Raw genomic sequence first — 23780 nt, forward strand, 5'->3', positions numbered from 1 at the left:
CATAACTTGTTTCATGGTACAAATGGACAAACGATGATAAGCAACACTTAAACTAACGTGATCATTATGTTGAACCAAAACGTAGCAACCACATACTTTGTGTTGTTCCTCTTTAAAATGGCTTTTACTATAATCTTAATCTAATTATATTTCCACAAGGAAAACTGATTTGTTTTGTATCTCGACTATAAAGGGAACATGCTGTACATGTGCATTTGCTTCAAAGTCCTCCACACCTTTGACTTAGCTGTTAAATTATTCTTAGATATGCGTTTTGATTCATAAAGCAATGCAGACCTTGCTGTTTCTGTGAGGCTGCTTCTGCTGGAAGTGTGCCGCCACAGTGCTGACGCAGACATCAAAGGAAATCAAAGGTGTTTGTCATACTTCTCAACACGTAATTTCCTTGTCTGCTGTGAGCTGAGGATATGTCAGCCCTGCTTCTTACAGCCCCTACATATCATGTCATATGTTTTACTTCATAACTCTTTAGTCTCAACTCTTTTGTGCTACATTTTGTATTCCTCAAAACCAATTTGGACCTCTTGAATAAGAGATTAAAGTGTACGAACAGAGGTTTCTTCAATTATGTTTGCTGGTTTTGAAATATACGACTAGTCTAGTTGATTAGCTATAAAGGAGGTATTAATGTATTTCAACCTGGAGGGGGAGTCTTCTTGGCAGGAGAAGTAATAGACCTCCAGGATCTAGGCCTGCCACCACCACTGAGCAGAGAGAGATTAATTTCCCCCTCCAAATGGAAAATAAACTGCCCTTTAAACGTGTGAAAAAAAGGAGAAAATGACTGGGAGACTACGGGGAGGATAGCAGCGACCGGAGGAGAAGGGGTAAGGTGGGGCTTTTGCTCAATATAGCCACTGAAAAGCCTGGGTTGTCGCACAGGAATAAATAAACTCTTTGCTTATGATTGAACTTGCTTTTGTGCTGTAAGACTGAAGTTGAGCGAGTGCCAGTTAATACCCCGAGAAAAAGCTCTATTTATTTTCTACCTTCTACCTTACCAAATCTATCTGTGGAACATAAGCACGACAAGATATTTTAGATTTTCCTATTATCTCCAGTAACAGGCACGTATTTCTGTCGTTCCACTTGCATGCAAAGCCATCGAAAAAGAAGCATGTTACAGAAATGAGGGTGTTCCTGCCCTGAGTTCTGGTTGGACAGCTGTTGTTGAGCCAGAGTGCAGAGCATAAAGCCCTTGGGCTGATATCCAGAGGTCCAGTACAGTGTGTCTGCCCCTCACCGTTCCTCCCACTAGCCCCTATTAGCCGCGCTGCCCCTGAAGTGCCAGCGCGGCTCAAACACCCAGTGCCAAGGGTAAGCACCCAGCCCTGTGTAAACACACCAGGCCTGACTAGCACTCAGGAATGCTTTATATAAAGTCACATAAAGGCCCAGAGGGGGAAGTGGGTGTGTCTTCTGACCGTCTGCAACTAACTTTGCTGCTGCCACCATTTCCTTCACTCCAGAGAGGACGTCATGGAACATGAGCTTGCTGCTTCCAGTGTTTAAACAACTAAATATGCTGAAATGGCAGATTACAGATAACTCTGCTCCTGATATTTTGATTGGAGGGTTTTTCATAAAAATGTGGTTTTAGGGGATATCAACTCTCAGTATTTGCTGAACAGATTTGTATCAACTATAGCTCTGTTTGCTGCCAAACAGATAAAATTGACAGTTGAAAATTCGATCAAATTAAAGCGTTGTCCAATTTCCATACATGATTGAACCCAAACCATTTCATTGGTGGGAAAAGGTACTTCAGTTAACTTTAAAATTAAATGTGAAGCTATTAATGTGCAAATCAGAACATAACTAGAACTTGATTATTTTAGGGGTAATATGTATCACTGAGTAAAACAAACTGAAAAATTAACTCATGGCTAAAACTGTATTCAGTACAGCTTGTGTCTTTGTTTCCTATGAGAGAAATTATAAATTGCATGAAAATACAAGTAATTTATTTACTAAAAACTAGTAAACTAGTTTGATTTTGCAGTAGACACACTGTACAGAGTTTTTGTTTTAATTATGTTTGAACTGATTCCAAACTTTGGACACTTTCTGTCGTTTTCTCCAGCCTGTCTCTTCTCCCCTCACTATTTACGCTCTTTCTTCATTTTGTAATCTGCGCCGTCAGTCTTCATGGCATGTGTGTTAGCACCGATGTGCGACAATAATAATCATCCGTGCGGAAACCCCGTGAGCGATACGTTGGTAACATTGATTAAACGAAGCTTCGAGGCAAATCATTTTGCATCGAGGATTTTTAGTAATCGAATTATTCGAGTTACTCAAGGAATCGTTTCAGCCCTAAACTAGATGAAGCAAAGGAAAACAATTTACAAGCATAGAACAAAAGCTTGGTGTGAATGTTTATTAGTTCGGTTTTCCCCCGAGGCTCCATTCCTGCATCCTGTTTAGTTTGTTCTCTTGTGACTGCTACCCTTTACTCTGTTTGAATATTTAAAGTTCATACAGTATATCGGCACAGAATTAGCATTAGCACCGACATAGTTAAACAATTGTATTTTAGTAATCGTGTACAATTTAGATATTAAAAATAGAATTTTTAAGTTTATTTATATTAATCTATATAGTAATGTAATACAGTTTCATTAATACATTCAGCTGGTACTTGCACAGCAAAACATCAGCTGCAAGTCATGTAAACCTACAGGAGGTGAGATAGACAGAAAGGTGCTGTGTGTTAGAAAAGCTAACAAAGGTGAAACCACAGTGTGTTTTTGGTTCGTGTTACAGTCACAAGTCAAACAAGTGTCCTCAGATAGCAAATAGTTTGATTACAACAGCTGGGCAAGTAGCAGCAATTGAAACATTCATTTAAACACTATGGCCCCTATCTTGCACCCAGCGCAATTGCCTTTTTACACTGATGCATGTATCATTCCTATTTTGCACCCGACGCACAGCGGACTTTTCCCTCCACAGACGCACGTCGGTAAAATAGGGAGGCGTGTTCCGGCGCAAACTTACTTGGTGCTATTTTGCAGTTTCAGAAAACAATTCCGCCACTGACCAGGAAAAACCTGGTTTAAAGTCAGTGGCGCGTTATTCAGATGCTATTTTAGGGGCGCATGCTTGGCCATAATGTAGCGTGTGCACAACACGCATACACTTCTCTCATCTAAACGGACGCAGCAGTTCCCATTTTTGCAAACCATACATAATTACAAGGAAAAATATTACTGAAAATGCGCTTCAGGTGTTTGGATAGATCAGGAGGAACTTTATAGTACAGTCCTCAAAAAGTCGCAGCATTTTTTGTGGCTTGTTGTGTTTTACACATTTCCATGAATCATGGATGTGTTGATGACATAAATGAGGAAATATTAGAGGACTTAAGGAGACGTGATGTTGAACTACGGCGGGATCTGGTCCGGGAGTGGCAATGCGCGATGTGCTCCTGGTGGAGCGGGTGACGGAGATGGAGTGGGGGGAAGAGGAAGGGGCACAACAGGAGCAGGTGGTGCGTTTGGAGGCCGACGCTCCATGACTGCAGCAATCCTCTCCAGACTTGAGGAGATGCGCCCGAGAGGCCGCAGCAACATCGCCACCCGGCCAAGACGGGCATTTATTACTTTGCCGCATCCCGGACAGATCCCGCTGGCGTGCGCCAGGCAAATCCGCCGTCATAATAGCAATCCGCCATGGAACAAGCGCGCCTGCTCTTAAAGGGAATGTGGGATGACGCTCTGATTGGTTATTTTCACATTACGCCCAAACCACACCTAGCTACTTCAGACCAACCCATTTTAGATTTGCGTTGGGCGCAAGACTCATTTATCCCGCCAGTATATTAGCAACAGCGCCCGAGATCCGCCCACAAAGCTACTTGGGTTTTGCGTTTCATACTTGCGTTTTCAGATCGTTAAAATAGGGCCCAAAAACTTAAATTCCCAGTTTGTGTTTGTTGTTACTTTTTGATTTTGGCAGGTGGCCAAACAGTACAGGGCACAAAAGTAACTGTGACTGTAGAGCATGTTATAATTTTAAAAGGCATATACTGCTTGTCTCGACACTCACATCAACCAGGAGGTGATGTGCTGAGCGGCTCTTGCAGCATCTTGAGAAAAGAGAGCACTCTGCCTCCCCAGGCTCTGTCATTTACAGGATGGCCAACAGGAGAACAGTGTTCTCAACACAACCTCACAGCAGATGTTTGCCCTGGTACAATCTGTACAAATGTCAAATTAATTCATTGCCATCTCCTTAGCTCAGCAGCCAGAACCTTGGGGATGACTTTGATTATAAATACTTTTGGTTCAAACACTAATTAAACCAGCTACAAACTACAGGGGCTTGGTCCAGTTGGCAGCAGCTGTCAGTAGTGTGACAGAACAGCTTTTGTGTAAATGATATAACTTCTTTAGGCATTGAAATCGCTGTCGGCTGACAGAAGCTCAACCAGCACATATTGATGTTCTTTTAGCAGACCGCAGGCAATTTAACACGGCAGAGTGTGGGCAAAATCTTTTTTCCACCTAATAGATGGAGCCAGAGCGAGCCAGAGCTCCCTGTGTAATTGAGTTCTTTGGTAAGCTTCATGTTGTGGTTTTTGGGGACTAGCTTATCAGCAGAACACGCAGGATCGACCCTCCAGCAAAAAGGCACTGTTGCCATCCAATCTGCTTTCATAGGCAAAAGCGCTTACAGCAGGAAAAACACTAAGAGTGCTGATTCTTCAGCATGTGCATCCCTGACCTGTGAAAGCAGAGCTTATTCAGTCATTCTCCAGCAGAAAGGCACTTTGCAGCAGGGATTGGCTGTCTATTTAACTGCCTTTCACATGCACCCTGCTCCACCAGCCAAGGTCCTTTTACTATTCGCTCACCAAAAGTCTAAAGAAATAGAAAATCGTTTTAAGTTCACTTGGTACCTGTCATTTTGCAGGGTGTTTTTATTTATTTATTTTTTAATCATTTTATCTGCACATTATGTGACAAGTTCCTAGTGAACTGAAGTAATAGCTTTTTTTTTTTTTTTTTTTTTTTTTAAATGTAATTGTATTCTATGAAGATAAATCAATTACAGATTAAACATTAATAGCAATGCTGTCAAAAGACTCAAAATAAATAAACATTTAATTTTTTTCTTCACTTTGGGACATGTCAAATGGCCCTGCAGGCATCACAAATACACTTATGACCTGCTCAACCACATAAGCATTTACAAAGTTACCCCCTACAGTTGCAGTCAGCATGAAGATGATAAAAAAAAGTCAAGCACCACTCACTGAAATAATGCATTGTACAACCTGTCATGGCTCATGAAAAATACCAAGTCCAGGGGTCAAGCACATACATAATTAAACCCTCGTTTGATTTAGCTCAGAGAAATACATCCCCCTTCACCTCACCGAAATGAATCAGCAAGCAGTCCAGCTGCAGACTGTGGAGGAAGCAGGAGGAGCACAGGTTCATGCTGCACTAATGGATGTTTACACAACTCACTATCAGCCACCAGAACCCAGAAATCACATGCTCCCTGCGCACTGCCTTGATTTTTATTTTGCAGAGATTTTTATTTGCAGAGTGATTTTATTTTAATTTTTTTTTAGGGTTGTGGTTGGTTTCAATGTCGATTGTCCATTGTTATCCTCTGCTGGCTCTTTATTCCTCCCTCTCGGCTCTCCTCCACTATCGGCCCTCCCCCTTCTCAGCTCTCCCCTGTTCTCTCCTCCTTCCCCTGCTCTTGCCAGTAACGGCCTTAACCGTTTGGCTTCATGTCAAAGCAGGGGCCTTTTGTGGCTCTGTCACAAATCTGCCAGGAAAAACAGAAACCATCTGTTCAGGCCTGGGCCTGAGAGGGGATGAGGGTGTAAATACACAAGTTTAGCCCTCACCCTCAGCCCTGCCCACGCACACAGGACCACCGAGCCCAGTGTAGGATACCCTGCACTCCCACCCAGAATTAAACTGTACTCTACAGAGGTTTTATGGCTAATTTAATTTAGTTTTATAAGATGGTTTACAACTCAGTCACTAAGTAGAAAACCTGTTGAACTCTGTTACAAAAAAAAAAATCCCTTGCCATTACTGAAATCTCAATTTGTTTGCATGATCATTTCTACATATTCATATTAATAAATATAAAATTGTATTTCTGTGCCAGCAAAGGTCTTGTATGCAATATTTCAGCTATTACTCTAAAGAGCTCCGATTATTTCAAAATTAATTTATGCTAATTACAAGTGCAAATCTTTGCACGATGGATGAAAAACTTGTTTCTCAGCAATGGTATCAAGAAAACATTGCTCTACATAATCTTGAACTCCACATCCATCTCTCTCTCTCTCTCTCACACACACACACACACACACACACACGTATTTAGACAACCATTTTAAGTGGCAATAACCGGAATTGAAGCCCTGAGTGTCGTGATAGGAGGGTAAGCCCTTTCCTTGTCGGATAATCCACTGGCCAGAAAGCTCCTGCAGATGGAAGCAGTCTAAAAGGTCTTATAATACTGAGCTTATGTTGTCACTATCTCATGTACTGCGGAGCGGCAGCACACTCTGTACCGCTCTGCAGTGATTTAGTGGACTGGGGGGAAATTATGGTGCGTAGGCCGGGGCCAATCTAGATTTCTATTTATGGCAGATCTATTTATTTCTATTCTATAAGTATTTCCATGAATTTTTAGTGGGTACCTGTGAACTGTTTTAAATGCAAGTTCTTGGAATAGTTTCTGTTTTACTTTCATCTTCATTTTATAAAGAAATGGCAAATTTACTCAGAAGCCTCAAATAGTACAAACAAACTCGCTGGCAAAACACCCAATCATAGAGAAAGGAACACAAGGTAATGAAAGTTTAGTGTGCTGTGGGCATGTGGCAGCATGACAAAGTGACTTTGATAGGGAAAAGTACACAGTCAGTGTGAGAGATCGGACGTATTTGACTTCAGGGGGACACAATTGAACATGCAGGCAGGCTGAGAGAGAGGTAATCTGTCAATCTCCCTTTGACACTAATTTACAGCACAAAGCATCTCTCAACCACATGCCATGTTCATGTTCAACTGCACTTCACTCAAAAATAAATCATATACTGTATAACTCCACTACACATTGAATGTTTTGCCTGTGATGTCTTGCGTACATCAATCCTTCCTTTGTCAATGTGACTGGATTAAAAATTTGTATTCATGAACTGTAAAGATAAAATATATAACAAACATTACAAAGAGTTAGGCTACCCTTTTTTTGCAGTATGCACATTTCTTCTTGGATTTATTTATTTTTTTATCAGCAATAACTTATTTTCAAAATAAACGTACTCAAATTTGACAAAGCTGCTTCTTTTGTTTTCCCCTTTCCATTCACACCCGGCTGCACCAGCTCATCGGTGCACCTGTTCATTCCTGTTCAAAAGCCCAAGTTAATGTTTTCATTAGCCCCTGCCTAATGTAATGGTACTTGACACAGTGTAAGTGATGGAGAGGCAGGGTGACCTTTCCCTGTGTCTGCCAAGCTGTTGTTGAGGCCGTGTAGTTGTCAGCCTGCAGCGAGGCGCTGCTGAGAACAGTCATTAAGCACAGAGCAAAGCCTGCGCTCGGCACCACTCAACACTTTTGATCTGCACATTTCAATTAGATTTCACATCAGGAAGCCTGCCTTCCCTCAGTTAGCACCTGCGCCCTTCCTTCCCAACTGGCTGGCCAGGCTGAAGAGGGAGGCACACAGGAAACAACCAGAAAGTTCTGTTAGCAGCCTGAAATGGATGAACAAACCCATGGTCAACATAATAGTTTTTTGGTGATCATCATTAACTGTTCTGTCCTTGGCATGGACAGAAACAATATTTTAAAGACTAAATGTTCCACAGGTTTCCTTCTTTATCAAAAAGTTTTTTGTATTTTAAAGGACTCCTACTTATTTGTCTCTGCTGAGCTTCCGCATGTGGTTCCTAGTAATCCAGATGTGTTCATCAGCAACAGTCTTTGGGTCTAAAAAACCCTAGCACAAGCTGTGGGCTTGGGATAGTTTTACTCTGTAGCGCTGGCTTTGCCATAACATGGCGCAGCACCTTAATTTACCCTGAAATTTGAGAAGGTTTCATTTAGCCCAGACCCCCTCAGTGAATGTTCCAGCAGTGCTTTGGCTGATAAGACTGGGTCCTACAGCCACTGGTAGATATGAATTCCCCCTAAGAACCACGTGAAGGGAGATTTTATTAAACAAGAATAAGCCCACTGAGGAGGGCTTTTTCTGCCAATCAAAGCAGTGATTGAAAAAGATTTGTTTCTTAATGTCAGATACTCACACGACTTGTTGAAGCGATAATGAAGCAAACACTGGCCAATCCCTGACCTGTTTTCTCACAGCAAACAAGAAACCAACTAGCCTCTAGTAGTTTTGTATTTAATGAGATAAGAAAGTAAAGCTGCAGTTACCTTTATGTGTCCATTAAAACCAGCCTATTATACTATTATAAAAAAAAAAATATTTTCTCTTATTGTTAAAATAGGGTTGAGTGAGAAGCTTTTTATAGCCATTTACAACTGTCCACCACTTCATTTTATAATTTCCTGCCTTTGTTTGTTATGGAACATTTTGATAGAAGATGTTAAGCTGTAGCTGAAAAGCTGTTAATGCATTTTAGAAAGCAATGCACAGACTAATTTATGTCAAGTTTATCAGCTGAAGCGGAGAAGGAAAACAATCGATAGCCATTAAACCCTGGGAGCTTTGTTGCCCAGCAGTTTAACAGACCTCAGACAGTAGATGGGTGCCCTCTGGGCTATAAAGATTACAGGTGACTTACTGCTCAGCCAACAATCGCACCACACCTTCATGAATATGTTACAGAGGCAGTGAAAGACCACTAACAAGTAAGAGTTCATGGTGAGGGAGGAAAGGGCAAAGCCCCACAGGAAACTACATAATTGTGCCTGACTCCTGTCGCCAATTTTTAAGGCTTGTGTATTATGAGTGTGGCCGGAAAGCCGCAGTTAATATGCACAGGCTGCCTCAGCAAAGTGCTTTCTTATCCATGATTGCATGTGTTAATGTTTCAGTTGGGTATTGATTTCCTGGCGGCCTTTTGTACACTGGATTTATCCGCCTTGCTCGCTGGCAAGCGCACCCCTCCGAATGTTTGATTAAAGTTCAATTGACTCTTCCAGTGAAGGGGCGAGGAGCCATTTCACTCCTTATTTGTAGCGCCAAAGCTCTGCCTGACATGTTCTTTTGTTCCTATTCAAGCTTCTGCCACCCAGTCAGCCACCAATGCACTGATCCTAATATCCCTGCATTCAGTGAGCCTCCTCGCCTAATCCTGGGACAGACAGGGCCACAGTATAAACATGCCTGGCCAGCTACAAATCCTGGCGTGGACTCACCAACTCCATGGCCTTTCACTGTGAAATACTGTGATGCCTGCTAATGTGTATTTTCCACATATTTTATTCAACCTAAGTGCAGATATTTAGTCATTTTTGTCGAATTTTTCAATAACTTTGAATTATACCTTAATTCCTTTTAATTCAGTCACCTCATTGCAGTCAAAAGTGATGCCTCCTCCTCTTTGTTACTCCTGTGTGTGTTCTTGTGATATATTTGCCCTTTTTAACTGACCAAATTTGTTTTGTTGGCTTATTTCAGGGAGAGCTGATTACCTTCTACTACTATTGGAAGAAGACCCCCGAGGCAGCGAGTTGTCGAGCCCACCGCAGACACCGCCGCCAACCCGTCTTCCGCCGCATTAAGACGCGAACCGCTTCAACTCCTGTCAACACTCCCTCACGCCCCCCTTCCAGCGAGTTCTGTACGTATATCTGATGCCTTCAATGGCAGACAGAGAGGAAAGGGGGAGACATGACCTGGTGTATTCTGGTGTATTCGAGCGATGTATGTGAAGTGTTTTTTTTTTCCTCTTTCTCCCTCTCTCTTCCAGTGGACCTCAGCTCAGCCAGTGAAGATGACTTCGACAGTGAAGACAGCGAACAGGAGCTGAAGGGCTACGCCTGCCGCCACTGTTTCACTACCAGTAAGACCCCACGTTCCACATTTACAGACTGACACTCATACTGGTCATGTGGATCAGTGTGAGCCTGCACAACACAGCGCTGTGTGACAGATGGGCATCAGAAGATGTCAGGACTAATTTGATCAAATCAGACATGAGCCCACAGCTCGTTCACTCTCTCCACCTCATTATCTTTCCCCTCCTTTTACACAGCTGGCTCCCAGTACCGGGCTCCCATCTAATCACACTTATGTTATTGCCATTACAACTAGAGGGGCTAATAACTTTGGCTTTATAGTGTTAACCCATATAGACCTTATTAGTACCTTGCTGAAAAGTATTTATGCAGCGGAGGACAGATTCATACATTATCACTGATTTATCTCCTGCATAAAAAATATTTATCTCATTAGTGTTAAACTTCTGACATTTTCTTTATTCAACAATATTACTGTACTTCTGAGATCATTTCTGTGTGTTATTTTACAACTGTAAATGGCTTTCCTCAGCCTCCAAGGACTGGCACCACGGGGGCCGGGAGAACATCTTGCTGTGCACAGACTGCCGCATTCACTTCAAGAAGTACGGTGAGCTGCCCCCCATCGAGAAGCCCGTGGACCCGCCGCCATTTATGTTCAAACCTGTCAAAGAAGAAGAGGATGGACTCAGCGGGAAGCATAGCATGAGGACCCGACGGAACCGAGGCTCGGTACGCACACACTCATCTATCCCTTTATTTTCACCTTCAGGACTCATAGCCCCAGAGTTATGCCTGAAGCCAGACTCCAAAGCAATAAGCTTATCATCGCTAGACAATTGGCACAGAGACAGCTTTGACATGCATTGTTTTATAAACTTGGTTTTATAAAGATAGTCAAAAAAGTTGGATTTGGAATTGCGTATAGTGTATGTCCATCTTAATTTCTTCTATGCAAATTATATGGAGCCCTAATATTAGTCATGATTCATGTTTTTATCAGATGTCGACGCTACGTAGTGGTCGTAAAAAGCAGACAGCCAGTCCTGATGGCAGAGCCTCGCCTACCAATGAGGATTTGCGCTCCAGTGGACGTACCTCTCCCAGCGCAGCAAGTACTGACAGCACTGACAGCAAGACAGACTCCATGAAGAAGCCCAGCAAGGTAAACGCAGCATAGACTGCTTGAAACTTTGTTTTTCTATGCACATATCTCTGTGAAATGTACCCTAATGGCTCTGCTGCTTTTGCTCTACAGAAGATTAAAGAGGAGGTTCCTTCACCTATGAAGAGTGCCAAACGGCAGCGCGAGAAGGGAGCCTCAGACACAGAGGAGCCTGAGAGGGCCAGCGCCAAAAAGTCCAAGACACAAGTGAGTCTTTGGTCTTTTGTTTTGCTGTTCGGATGTGTTTCAATGGAATGCATAGACTTGGTTTTATGATACTCATGCTTCTCTCTCCTCTGTCCCTCAGGAGCTGAGTCGGCCAGACTCACCCTCAGAATGCGAGGGGGAAGGGGAGGGTGAGGGCGAGAGCTCTGATGGGCGCAGCATCAACGAGGAGCTCAGTAGCGATCCTAAAGACATTGACCAGGACAACCGGAGCTCCTCCCCAAGCATTCCCAGCCCCCGTGACAATGAGAGTGACTCAGACTCATCTGCCCAGCAGCAGCAGCTCCTGCAGAGCCAGCATCCTCCAGTCATCCAGTGTCAGCCAGGCACCTCAGCCGCCTCCTCGGCACCGTCTCCGCCAACAACCTCAGCCCCTTCACTACCCCCAACAGCGGCCTCCACCTCTCTACCTCCCCAGCCTCTGCCCCAGGCGAGCCCGATGTCTCTTATCCAGTCAGGAGCATCCCTCCACCCTCAAAGGCTTCCCTCTCCACATTCACCTTTGACTCAGGCTCCGCCTCCTGGCCCGCCAGTACCACCTCAATCATTACCCAGCTCGCATCACGGGCCTATGACTCCCATCCCACATCCACTGCAGCCTGGCCCTTCACACATGCCTCACCCTCACTCCATGCCCCATCAGGGCTTCCCTGTGGGTCAGTCTCAGGTCCCACCCTTGCCAGTCTCTGGCCAATCACAGCAGAGGCCGCACACGCCTCCTTGCCAGTCCCAGCCATCTGCTCAGAGTGGAGGCCAGCCTCCCAGAGAGCAACCATTGCCCCCTGCCCCAATGTCCATGCCGCACATCAAGCCCCCACCAACCACACCCATCCCTCAGATACCCAACCCACAGTCCCACAAACACCAACCCCATGTGTCAGCGCCTCCATTCCCTCAAATGCCTTCAAACTTGCCTCCACCTCCTGCACTCAAGCCCCTCAGCTCTTTATCCACCCACCATCCTCCATCAGCACACCCACCTCCCCTACAGCTCATGCCTCAGGGGCAACAGCTTCAGCCTCCCCCAGCCCAACCTCCAGTTCTCACTCAGTCCCAGAGCCTCCCACCATCAGCCAGTCACCAACCTCCTCCAGCTCCTCCTCTGCCACCCTCCGCAGCAGCCTCACACCCCAACGGGCCACCGCAGCCGCCGTTCTCGTCTCATCCTTTCAGTACAGTTCTACCTCCAACCGGCCCTCCCACATCCTCATCAAACTCTATGTCTGGCATACAGCCTCCATCTTCCTCTGCTCCACCCTCCTCCATCTCCATGCCACTACCTGCCTCGGTCACTTGTGCCGGCCCGGGCCCGGTACTCCCACCTGTACACATCAAAGAGGAACCTCTGGATGAGACAGAAGAGCCAGAGAGCCCTCCACCCCCACAGAGAAGCCCCTCCCCAGAGCCTACCATCGTCAATACGCCCAGCCATGCCAGCCAGTCAGCACGGTATGTCTACAAACACCGATTTCTACCCAAACTATCTGTAAAATAGAAAAACATACACCTGCACAAGCTGTTATTTATCAGTAGTCTGTTGAGCTGCCTACTGTCTTGTCTGGGGATGCTGATTAGCTCTCAAACACATCCAACAAAAAAGAGTCTGCCTTCAGATTTTAAGGCTTTGATGTAAGTAACAAATCGTATGTCCTCCCCAGCATAACAGCCATCCAAGGCCACAATTAGCCCTGATCTCTGAGGGGCTGATGGCAAGGAATTATTGGGGATGGAGAGCAGGATGATTAATTACAGTGAGATGGGAGTGAACTGCATATGAGTGTATGTTGTTGCCTTGTGCTTACAGACTGCCAATGAATAGCAATGAGGGTTTTAATACATACTCAACATAGCAGCAGAAGTGAATGCAAAGAGAGTTTGTTTACCTTTGAATATTGGACCAGTGTACGCTAATACAAGCTGTCTTTTCATCAAATGGGACATTATCCTGCCATTCAAAATGCAAAACTAAACATGACTATCTCGTCTTTTTTAGTTTTAAATCCTTCCATTTTTCTCAGTAAATATTGAATGTTTTATCTCGACCATAACCACAGGTTCTACAAGCACCTGGACCGGGGCTACAACTCATGTGCTAGGACAGATTACTACTTCACTCCACTGGCTTCATCTAAACTGGCCAAGAAGCGAGAGGAAGCTCTGGAGAAAGCCAAGAGGGAAGCCGAGCAGAAAGTAAGGGAAGAGAAGGAGAGAGAGAGGGAGAGGGAAAAAGAGCGAGAAAGAGAGCGGGAACGAGAAAAGGAAGCAGAGCGAGCTGCGGTGAGTGGTTTTGTTTGTCTCCTTTTAGTTTGCTAGTGGTTCATTTTTTTCTAAATCTTGCTAAACATGGTGTTTCTCTACTCACAGAAAGCCTCCAGTTCCTCTCATGAGGGCAGAATGGGTGAACCTCAGATGGCCGGACCCGCCCACATGCGTCCACCTTATGATGGCCCCCCCACTACGATCGCAGCTGTGCCTCCGTACATTGGACCTGACACCCCTGCCCTGCGCACTCTCAGCGAGTATGCCCGACCCCACGTCATGTCCCCCACCAATCGAAACCACCCCTTCTTTGTGTCCCTCAACCCTGCAGACCCGCTGCTGGCCTATCATATACCCAGCTTGTACAACGCTGACCCGGCCATGCGGGAGCGCGAGCTACGAGAGCGGGAGATGCGTGAGAGGGAGATTCGTGAGAGGGAGCTGAGGGAAAGGATGAAACCTGGTTTTGAGGTTAAGCCTCCAGAAATGGACACACTTCACCCTTCCACAAACCCCATGGAGCACTTTGCTCGGCATGGGGCTATCACGTTGCCCCCCATGGCCGGCCATCACCCTTTTGCCTCCTTCCATCCGGGCCTGAACCCATTAGAGCGTGAGCGGCTGGCCCTCGGTGGGCCCCAGCTGCGGCAAGAAATGAGCTACCCAGAGAGGTTGGCTGCAGAGAGACTCCATGCTGAGAGGATGGCCACAGTGGCCAACGACCCCATCGCCCGCCTACAGATGTTCAATGTCACACCACACCACCACCAGCACTCGCACATTCACTCCCATCTCCACCTCCACCAGCAAGATCCTCTTCACCAAGGTAAAAGAAAGCCCTGTATACATGCATGCAAATGCCACTGACTGTACCACTTAAAATTACACAATACAACTAATTGAACTGTAACAGCTATATCATATATGTTTTATTATATTCAAATACATATATTCACATATAGAGGTATATATTGTAAATAGAGGTTGCAAATTGGCAAGTTATGTCAAGATTTTCTTATCTTTTATCTTATGATTGCAACCATTTTGTCAGAGTAGCTTTTTACATTTCTTATAATGGATCTCAATCAGTCTAATTTATTATTAAATTCTCAGTTTTAAATACATTTACATTGTCTGGTCTTCTCTTTATGCATGAAACAGTAATGTTTCTATAATTACATTTACAAATGGGAAGAATGATGAATCAAACTCTTAACATGTCAATATTTCAATATGTTCCAAAGACTTTTAAAGACACATTTAGCATGTATTTGATACATTGATCTTTTGTATAGAGTAAGGCCTATATTTATATATTTATTTATTATTATATGGATGTATTTAGCTTCATTTTCTGAATATGTTATGGTGTGATATTAATGGTATTGTGTTATATTGTTTACTTATGCATTTTGACGTAGAAAGGTAGATCTGTATTATCAGCACAAAGATTAGAAAACAATTCTTTTTATAAACCATTGGTAAATATAAATATTTCAAAAATAGTAGAGGATCAAGAATAGAACCTTGGGGCACTCCACAGAAGTGTTACTTATTCAAGATGCAACAATTTTAGCGTACAAATTGCTCTATTTTAAACTATTAGCAAGCCATTTTAGTAAAACATCATAAAGTCCATTTTTTCTAATAAAATAATTGAATAAAAGTATGAAGGATTTTGGATAGAATTAAACAGGTGACAAAACAAACATCACATCTTCTAATCAGAGGCAGTAGAAATATTGCCAACCAGTTGAAATGGTGTCAACTCTGTGGTTCAAGGTTCTAGGAAAAGAAGTTTCTTTAAAGAATCTTTGAAAAACTGAGCGTAGATGATAATGTAAGCAGAAATTGGGGACACTAAAATTGTTATAAGCAAGTCAAATAATGTACAATAAGGAACTTTAGTAGACGAAAATTAAGTTTTATGGGGAGTTAATATTAGTTAAGTATCTTGTGCTGTAATCGGAATCAAGTTTTCTGTAAATATAATTATAAATATAATATATGATACTCCTCTCATAACAGTGAAGAGTGAACAGAAGGGACTTTGAATTAATTTCATTCATTAATTAATTTCACTTCCGTCTTTTCTAGTTTAAATGTATTACCATATGGTCTGAAACTCCACTTTATATTTGATTGTCTCTGTAGTAATGTATACAGCATTGACATATTAGATTGGATTAAAGCATATTATATCTTCATTACATTCTTGATAGAGCCAGCTGATGTTTTTCAGTGGATAAATATAGTTAACTTGTCCCTGCACTCTTTGGTCAACCTTGAGAGGAGTAAAATATATTAAGCTGTCTATCACTAATGCCTGTAGTATGCACTGTCTGTGATAAACTATTGTGAAATGAGTGTACCCTGAATCTAAGACTCTGACGCCCAGAAGGTGGTGGTGAATGTCTTGTGTGTCCTCCAGGCTCCGGGGGCCATCCCCTGGCAGTAGATCACCTGGCAGCAGGACCTCACCTGGCTCGCTTCCCTTACCCGCACGGCGCCATCCCCAACCCTCTCCTTGGCCAGCCGCCGCATGAACACGAGATGCTGCGCCACCCAGTCTTCGGTAGGCTCTCTGCCAATATCATCTTGCATTAACAGCAATATCACATCCAATCTATCAATCGGAGCTCTGCCAGATTGCCTGATCAAATCTTTTGTTTGTGCCTCCTCCAGGTACTCCATACCCACGGGACTTACAAGGAGGTCTGCCACCGCCCATGTCCGCAGCCCACCAGCTGCAGGCCATGCATGCCCAGTCCGCTGAGCTCCAGAGGCTGGCCATGGAGCAGCAGTGGCTCCACGGACACCATCACATGCACGGAGGACCACTGCCTGGCCAGGAGGACTACTACAGGTCAGATAAGCAAAATAAATTAGACTTAAAAACATTACATACACTGATTGTGTGTGCCTTTGATTTGTCAAATATTAATACTTTTTTGTTTGTGTTTTAGCCGGCTCAAGAAAGAAAGTGACAAGCAGCTGTAGCCAGCCAAGGGAGGCAGCGACTGACAGGTGCAGGACACGGGAAGTTGTTACAGAGTTGTTCATTCAGTTTTGAAGAACGAAAAAGGCCAAGTGGATCGTCTGAGAATTCTTCTGATATTTGGTTTTTGTTTCTGTCAAGGACTTTTTTTATTATTATTATTATTTTACAAGACATTGACTTTCTTTGGTATATAGCCAGTAGTAACCATGTCCTCAAGACTCCTGCATGACAAGCTTTCCTGACGTTTTTTTTGTAGGTGCTAGAACAAGACACTGTGCTTATCAACAACAAAAAAAGACAAGACTGGTCAGGCCGTTTATGGAAAAATAACAAGTGCTATCTTAAACTCAACATTTATTTTAATACATTGTTGGAGTTTTTTTTAAATAATTTTAAGAAAAGCTACAGCATGGTGTTTTTTGAGTCTGTAAATAGTATATATAAACATATAATTATTATTATAATTATTATTATTATTATTACTAGGTGTGGACTCCAAACCAAGTCTCCAATATAATTGTTTTGAAGCATTATCCCTTGTTTCAGAGGGGAGCACCATGGCATTATATCAGCAGTTTCTGAGAGAGTTGTTGTTCAGTTATAACGTTCCTCTGACATCACTGTGTTAAATTTAGTCCCACATACGCTATGTAAACCATAAACCTGTCACACCCACGTCCATTCATCATTCAACTTTGACACGCAGCAGGTTGTCAGAATGTGTAAACTTAACGTGTTGAGTTAAGGATTTAAAACACTTGAAAAGGCTTCTGTGGAGTGCACACTGAAGCAATGGATTAAAGAGAAAACTAAATTTTTGCACTGGGAGAGTTTCCTTGCGCTCCACTCGATTTGGTTTTATCCTTTTGTTTAAATTAATATTTAAGTCAACACATTGGAGTAATACTTCATTACTTTTTTTTTTTTTTTTTTTTTTTTTTTTTTTTTTTTTTACAGAGAAGGATTTTAATTATGATTTTAAACTTTTGGACGCCAGAAACATATTTGGCAATTTTTTTTTAAATTACCAGGACCTGAATTTTATCTTTGTTCACTATATCAGGAGGCTAACTGGACTTCAGGATTGTTTTAAATGTGTGAATGGTTGAGAGTTGGTGCTAGTTGTGGGTGTCCCCTTTTCTTCACCTGGTCCAGTCACCCATGTTTGCTGCAGGGCTCAAGTCCGACTGAGTTATCCTCCAACTAGGCTGTAATAATGTTCACTGTGACACTAGAGGGGGGGGTCTGCCGACACATGGCGACCAGGAGGTAGAGGGTCGATGATTGTGTGCGAGTGTGTGCGTGCGTGAGTGTGTTTTCCTCACTATGTTTTGGTATGCCTTGGTTCCTTGGGAATACACACGCACTCCTGGGCCTCAGGAGTGCGTGTGATTTGTGTGTGTGCCACTGACTGTTACAAGTTGTGTTGACCTGTCATACCAGTGCACATAAGCCCAATATGTCCTTTTTGTTTGTTTGTTTTTACTGTAGCCATGACATGAGACATGACATTCTGCTTTTGTTCCATGCACTAAGACTGTTTGACTGTCATGGACATTTAGAAAACTGTGGCTTTTTTAAAATTTTCTTTTAACCAAATGAAGAACCTGCACTTGCATTTGAAAGTGTCCATATCTTTTCTTTGGAGCACTATAATTTACATTTAAACGCTTGCAAACATCATCAAACTCCTGACACCCTTTTTTAAAAATCCCCAAAAGTCTTTGAAGCCCCGACAAGAACCTGTCACTTTGTCTTGCCATCTCGCACCGATTTCTGTCTTTCTTCTGACGACGTACTCCTCATCATCATTACCTTGCCTCATTTTCCTGACGATTCCCTTGCCTTTTACTCCCTCTTTTTGTCTTCAAAACCTTTGATGTTAAGTGTTGTCAATGGTTTAGCTTCTTGTTTCAAAGCGGCAATAGCAGAATGTAAATTCTGACTGCTAAGATTTATATATATACTGGTATCTTGAAGCTTATTGTATATATGAGTAGTCGCCATGGGATGACACAATGTAAACAAAAAGTAGAAATAATAAGAAAAATTGTGAGTCCTGTGTTCTCTCCATTTGAGTATTTTGTAATTTTTTTGAAAAATTTGTGGAATTAAAATAAACGACTAAGTTACACCACAAGAAACGACTTGATCTTCTTTTTTTATACCTTCTGATACATTATATTTATTTCTTTGTGAACACATTTGTTTGTATGCTGAGGTAGAGCAGATTGCTAAATCCCATCAGCCGTGAGACACAATAATCCTGTTTTAAGGGTAAACTATTTTGGTTACTCACTGCTCATTTGCAGAAAGGCAAAAGAAGAAAGCAAGCTGAAAACACTCTTAATTCCCTCACTGTTTTTTTTTGTTGTTTTTTTACATTTTTGAAATGTAATTCTCCAGCTGAGCAGAGGGACTGATGCTGGGTCTGGTTTGATAATACTCATGTCCTACAAATAGAGTTTTTGCTTGACTGGAGAAACGTGTTACAGGATGGATCAAGCATTCCTGTTTCTTATTTCTTTCTTTAGCCTTCCGTATTCTCAGCTTCACAAACACCAAGCTTTAAGAGATCACCCCAGCAGCAGGTAGTAAATCTCAGAGCTGAATATTGCACTGCTTTGGTTTACTAACATCAAAGCCAGGCTAAGCCAGAAGGAACACTTACTCGGGCTGAGATGCCTTGCTATCAGCGGGGCAGGGCTGTCATTTCATCCTGTGTGTGGGGGGAGTGATGGACCAGCAATCTGTGATGGTGTGCCGCAGCGATGGCTGTCATTTTGAGAGGAAGCTATTATTCTACTGCTGCTCTCTGAAATGATGCCCTGTCCTCGGGAAAATCGAGGTTCCTTGGATGCTCTATCCTGGGGCTGTCATGTGACGGCCGCCTTGTGAGGAGGTGCTGCTTGTTGTCGCCGGCTCGCCTCACCTCCCCATAAGACAACAAGACGTCAGAGGCGAGCAGCGCTGGCTGGTTGAATAATTCATCTCCCCTCCTCCTCCTCCTCCTCCACACCGGCGATGGAGCGACTGTGACTTGTGTCAACTCAAATCCTTCTCATAATACTGTGTGTACCCCTCAGGCAGGCACACAGGGATACATAGTCTCCAAAAAAATCTGCTCATTCTGTCTGAATAGCAATATGTCTGGTGCTGTTCTCCTAGTGTTATTGTATCAGTTGCAGCAGGTCTCGGACATAGAGCCTCCTCATCTCCTCCGTCCTCGTGTCTTTTCTTTCGCTCCACTGGGCCTGCCTGCTGCGGAGCGTGATGCTCAGTGGCAGAGAGGAGCCTACATGCTATTAGTGCATTCAGTCGGAAGGTAGCTGTGTACTCTTCAGCGGGTAGATCTGCGGCTGCCCTGTTTATCTTAAAATGAGCCGTGTTGACACAGAAAGCAAATCTGCTGTTGGCGTTATTCCTCATCCACTGTCTGAATTAGACACACTTAGTTTTATGTGTTGCAGAATCAAAATCATTGGTTCCATTTTTTCTCTTTAGATCTGGTATCCAATCTGATATGCAGTCATTTAATAAACAAGCAACCTGTGCTTATGTTAAAAAAATAAAATCCACAATAAATTGAGCACAGCTGTAGGAGTTTGGTGCATGCAAACAAAGGTAATTAAATGCATCTAAAATGCAAATGAGCCCAAGGTTTGTCCCTGCATTTAAAACATCAGAATATGTATATCAATGAAGCAACCTTTACTTTCCAAGGAAAGGTTAAAGCAAGGTTTTCCTATAAAACACTGGAATGATAACTACACCTGGGAGGATAAGGGTTTAAGGTTTGCTATATGGTAAAATACTTACAAATAGGTTGTCATGTTGCAGTCTGCATTCCAGCATGTTTCCTGTCAGTCAGAGTAAAGGTCCTACAAAGCAGCCGTGGGGACAAACCTGCTGCTTCATATGAAAGACCGAAACATCCTTCAGATTTCCATATAAAAGTTTGCCCAGTGTCTCTGACCCTCTCTTCCTCTCCCCCAGCTGTAATCATCTCCCTCCTCACCAAACATGACTCCAAGTTTCTTCCTCAAGTTAGTCCAGTAAGATCTGTGTATCAGTGTGTGGTCTGCAAGTTCAGAAGTTGACTGTGATTTTAAAAAGAAAATGAAACCGGAGAGGATGTTAGGGCTTTTGGCACTGTTAAATAGATGGAGCTGTCGGGCTACCATGGTCTGGTGATCTTTTTTGGCAAATCTTTAGTAATAAACTATAAAGTAATACTTTTAGTATTTTTATTGTTTGGTATTGCTACTTTTACTTTAGTAAATTGTCTGAATACTTATTCCACCACTTCTTTATACTCCCGCTACTTTTCAGAAAGTGAAATATTATACTTTTTAAATCTTTACTGTAGTTACTTTTCAGATTGAAAATGTTATCCACAACATATAACGAATGCATTGTTATATCCAACTTTCTGTTATATTCCATGTATTCTTCTTACTTACTTTTTTTTTCACATTTTAACAATAAATGACAACATAGGACAAAGTGAACAAAGCATAGTTAAAACAGTATGTCACTTCCCCTCCAGTCCCCTACCCACCCGCAAACCAACCCAGTTCAGGTCCAAAACAGACGGGGACAAACAACACAGACCCGTGCACACTGACAAACACACACTGGTAAGGACACACAACATCCAAAAGATAAAAGTAAAAAAGGTAGACAAATTAAAAGAGATAGAGAGGAGAGAAGGGGGGGGGGATAACGCGACCATAGGCTCCATTCTTCTTACTTGTCAAAACCCATATCGTACCCATAATGCAACATTATCGCCGACAGTTGAGTCTATAGGTGTGTGTTATGCTAGTCATGGCTAATGTAACCTCAAGCAGAGGTGATGAGAGGGCTACAGAGGTCTAGTAAGATCACTTCTTTCTAACTCCATACCAAAACAGGTTTTTTTAATTTTCAAATCGTTTAAAACTTGTAGTCCTCAGCCCAACCGACTGACACTGACTCAAGTGACATCACCTGAGGCAATTTATCAGATTTCACTCAGCTCCTTCTGAAGCCACAAAATGGTTTATACAACTTTCTTCACATAGGCAGTAGTATTCTCAGAGACCTGAGAACAATAAAAGATCTGAATACACACAGGTGTCAGGTGGAGTTCTCTATTTGTTGGTGTCAAACTATCATCATAAGAAAACCAGAGATCGACGTTACGATAACCCTAACACATCTTGGTTAATACCACTCTGTTGGTATTACACACAGGCCTGAATTACACACACATGCTCAGTACCTCTACATGCACTAATGGAAATATGTCAGAGTGAGGGGGCTGCCCATGGAAAGGCGCACCAAGCAGTTGGGGGTTCGGTGCCTTGCTCAAGAGCACCTTGGCAGTGCCCAGGAGGTGAACTGGCACCTCTCCAGCTACCAGTCCACCACCATACTTTGGTCAGTATGGGGACTTGAACCAGCAACTCTCCAGTTCCCAACCCAACTCCCTACTGCCACCCCCATGAAATGAAATAGAAGAAGGGAAGGCTACTACAGCTCTGCACCACAGCATCATATTTCATGTCTAAGAGTCGACTGCCATTTTGATTCACCTTAGTGTTCAATCCCTGCATATGTGCTGTAATAACTTTACCAGTGTATGTGCGTGTGTGTGTGTCTGTATCAGTTTATCTCTGTGAATCTGCGTTGCTGCCTGCTGTGTGTTTGAGGCCTGGGCTGCAGCTCCCATGCGTCTAATGATATCCTGCTCTCACATTCCTGTCATAGACGATCTGGATTCCCCCTTGTCTGCACCAGCGAATCAACCCAGTAGGGCCACTGGCCGACCCGAGCATTCCTCATCCACTCCCAACACACACACACACACACACACACGCCCTGAGGAGGCCTTTGCCGACGCCTACCGCAAACCTCACACACACTGCCTCTCATTCTCCCACACTCCTTCTCCCTTCTGTTTCTATTGTCTTGAGTTGGATTTCAAGGGAAGAGCCTGCAGCCAGAGTCGTAGGAACTTTTTGTTCAATAAAGCGTGCCAGGTTTGGTTCCTTGCTGGCAGAGGATAGACAATGCAAGGCTCACACGCTAGACTTCCAGGCTCCTCTTTAATGTGTTGTCATAAAACATGCAGCTGGCAGAGACTTAACGTTCAGTGGGACTCTGTGCAGCTGCAGCACACTGAGCCCTGGGTATTGCCCCTCCAACTGTCCTGTACATGTTTCTTTTCCGCAGCGTCTGTGCACCGTCAGACTCGCACAGACCTGACATTTCAGACTCCTCACAGCACAACCTTTCAATTCACCCAGTGGAAAATCTGAAAAAAAAATGAGTCTGCTAGGGCTACAGTCCACAAAAATGTCCTCTACTGCCATCTCAAAATGTTGGGACAATGGGGGGTGGAGAGGGTTATTGGTTCTTGTGGCCTTCAAATTTATTTTTCAGATGAAAATAAGACTTCAGGCCGTCATATGATTTATTTCTCTTCTGCTTAAAGGGAAATGAAACTCAGAATAGATTTAAGAAACAGTCTGCAGAACCTACTGCCATGTGGCTTCCCCTAATCCCTTTTAATGTAGTCATGAAGGTTTCATAACCTTTTATAACTCAAAAACAGATTGTTGTACTCTTTGTTGTACTTGCATTTACAAACAAATTCTGTTAATCTTTAAACCAGAAAGTATATAATGAATCCCAAACCAACTTACACAGACGCTGGCTTATGTCTGTTTGACATTATAGACTTCTTTACAAAAAATAGCAGCATGTACTGTAGCTGATGTGCTTCAGTTTGCTCTTATTCTTCAAGCAGTTGGTGGCATTTTAAAGGGACAAGGTAAAATACGGGCAAAGGGCAGGGTCTCTGCAGATCCAGAGACCACCACACACTTCTAATGGGTTATAAGTGATGATTCAGAGGGATTCTTTTTGTATTAGTCTGTACATTGTTCATATATTGTCAATAAAGTGTGATTACCTTATTCTTCTTCTTTATATCATAATTACATGTGAACTTCTGAGCTCCTGTTCTACACTACATGCTACTGCTGCACGCACTGCTAAGCCTCATTGTATATGTTATATGTACACTTATATACACATATACCATTTCATAGGGGTGATTGTTTGCTCCAAACCGTGTATTCATGAG

General features: G+C 43.1%; 1 protein-coding gene across 6 annotated transcripts in view; it reads left to right on the forward strand.

The window, feature by feature from the left end:
• Nucleotides 1-18570, forward strand: part of rerea (arginine-glutamic acid dipeptide (RE) repeats a) — a 131769-nt gene extending 113199 nt beyond the window's left edge. For 5 of the 6 annotated variants that reach the window (XM_028581991.1, XM_028581993.1, XM_028581992.1 and 2 more), the window contains 11 exons: nucleotides 9655-9817; nucleotides 9947-10039; nucleotides 10528-10727; nucleotides 10999-11160; nucleotides 11254-11367; nucleotides 11468-12834; nucleotides 13440-13662; nucleotides 13750-14470; nucleotides 16046-16219; nucleotides 16330-16510; nucleotides 16611-18570. In XM_028581991.1, coding sequence (XP_028437792.1) covers nucleotides 9655-9817; nucleotides 9947-10039; nucleotides 10528-10727; nucleotides 10999-11160; nucleotides 11254-11367; nucleotides 11468-12834; nucleotides 13440-13662; nucleotides 13750-14470; nucleotides 16046-16219; nucleotides 16330-16510; nucleotides 16611-16644 — 3432 coding nt within the window. In that variant the 3' untranslated portion in view covers nucleotides 16645-18570. The remainder of the gene's footprint in view (nucleotides 1-9654; nucleotides 9818-9946; nucleotides 10040-10527; nucleotides 10728-10998; nucleotides 11161-11253; nucleotides 11368-11467; nucleotides 12835-13439; nucleotides 13663-13749; nucleotides 14471-16045; nucleotides 16220-16329; nucleotides 16511-16610) is intronic. The other variant, XM_028581994.1, reaches the window with a different exon arrangement.
• Nucleotides 18571-23780: the final 5210 nt, after the last annotated feature.

Source organism: Perca flavescens, chromosome 7 (assembly GCF_004354835.1).
Source record: "Perca flavescens isolate YP-PL-M2 chromosome 7, PFLA_1.0, whole genome shotgun sequence".
Classification (NCBI taxonomy): Eukaryota; Metazoa; Chordata; class Actinopteri; order Perciformes; family Percidae; genus Perca; species Perca flavescens.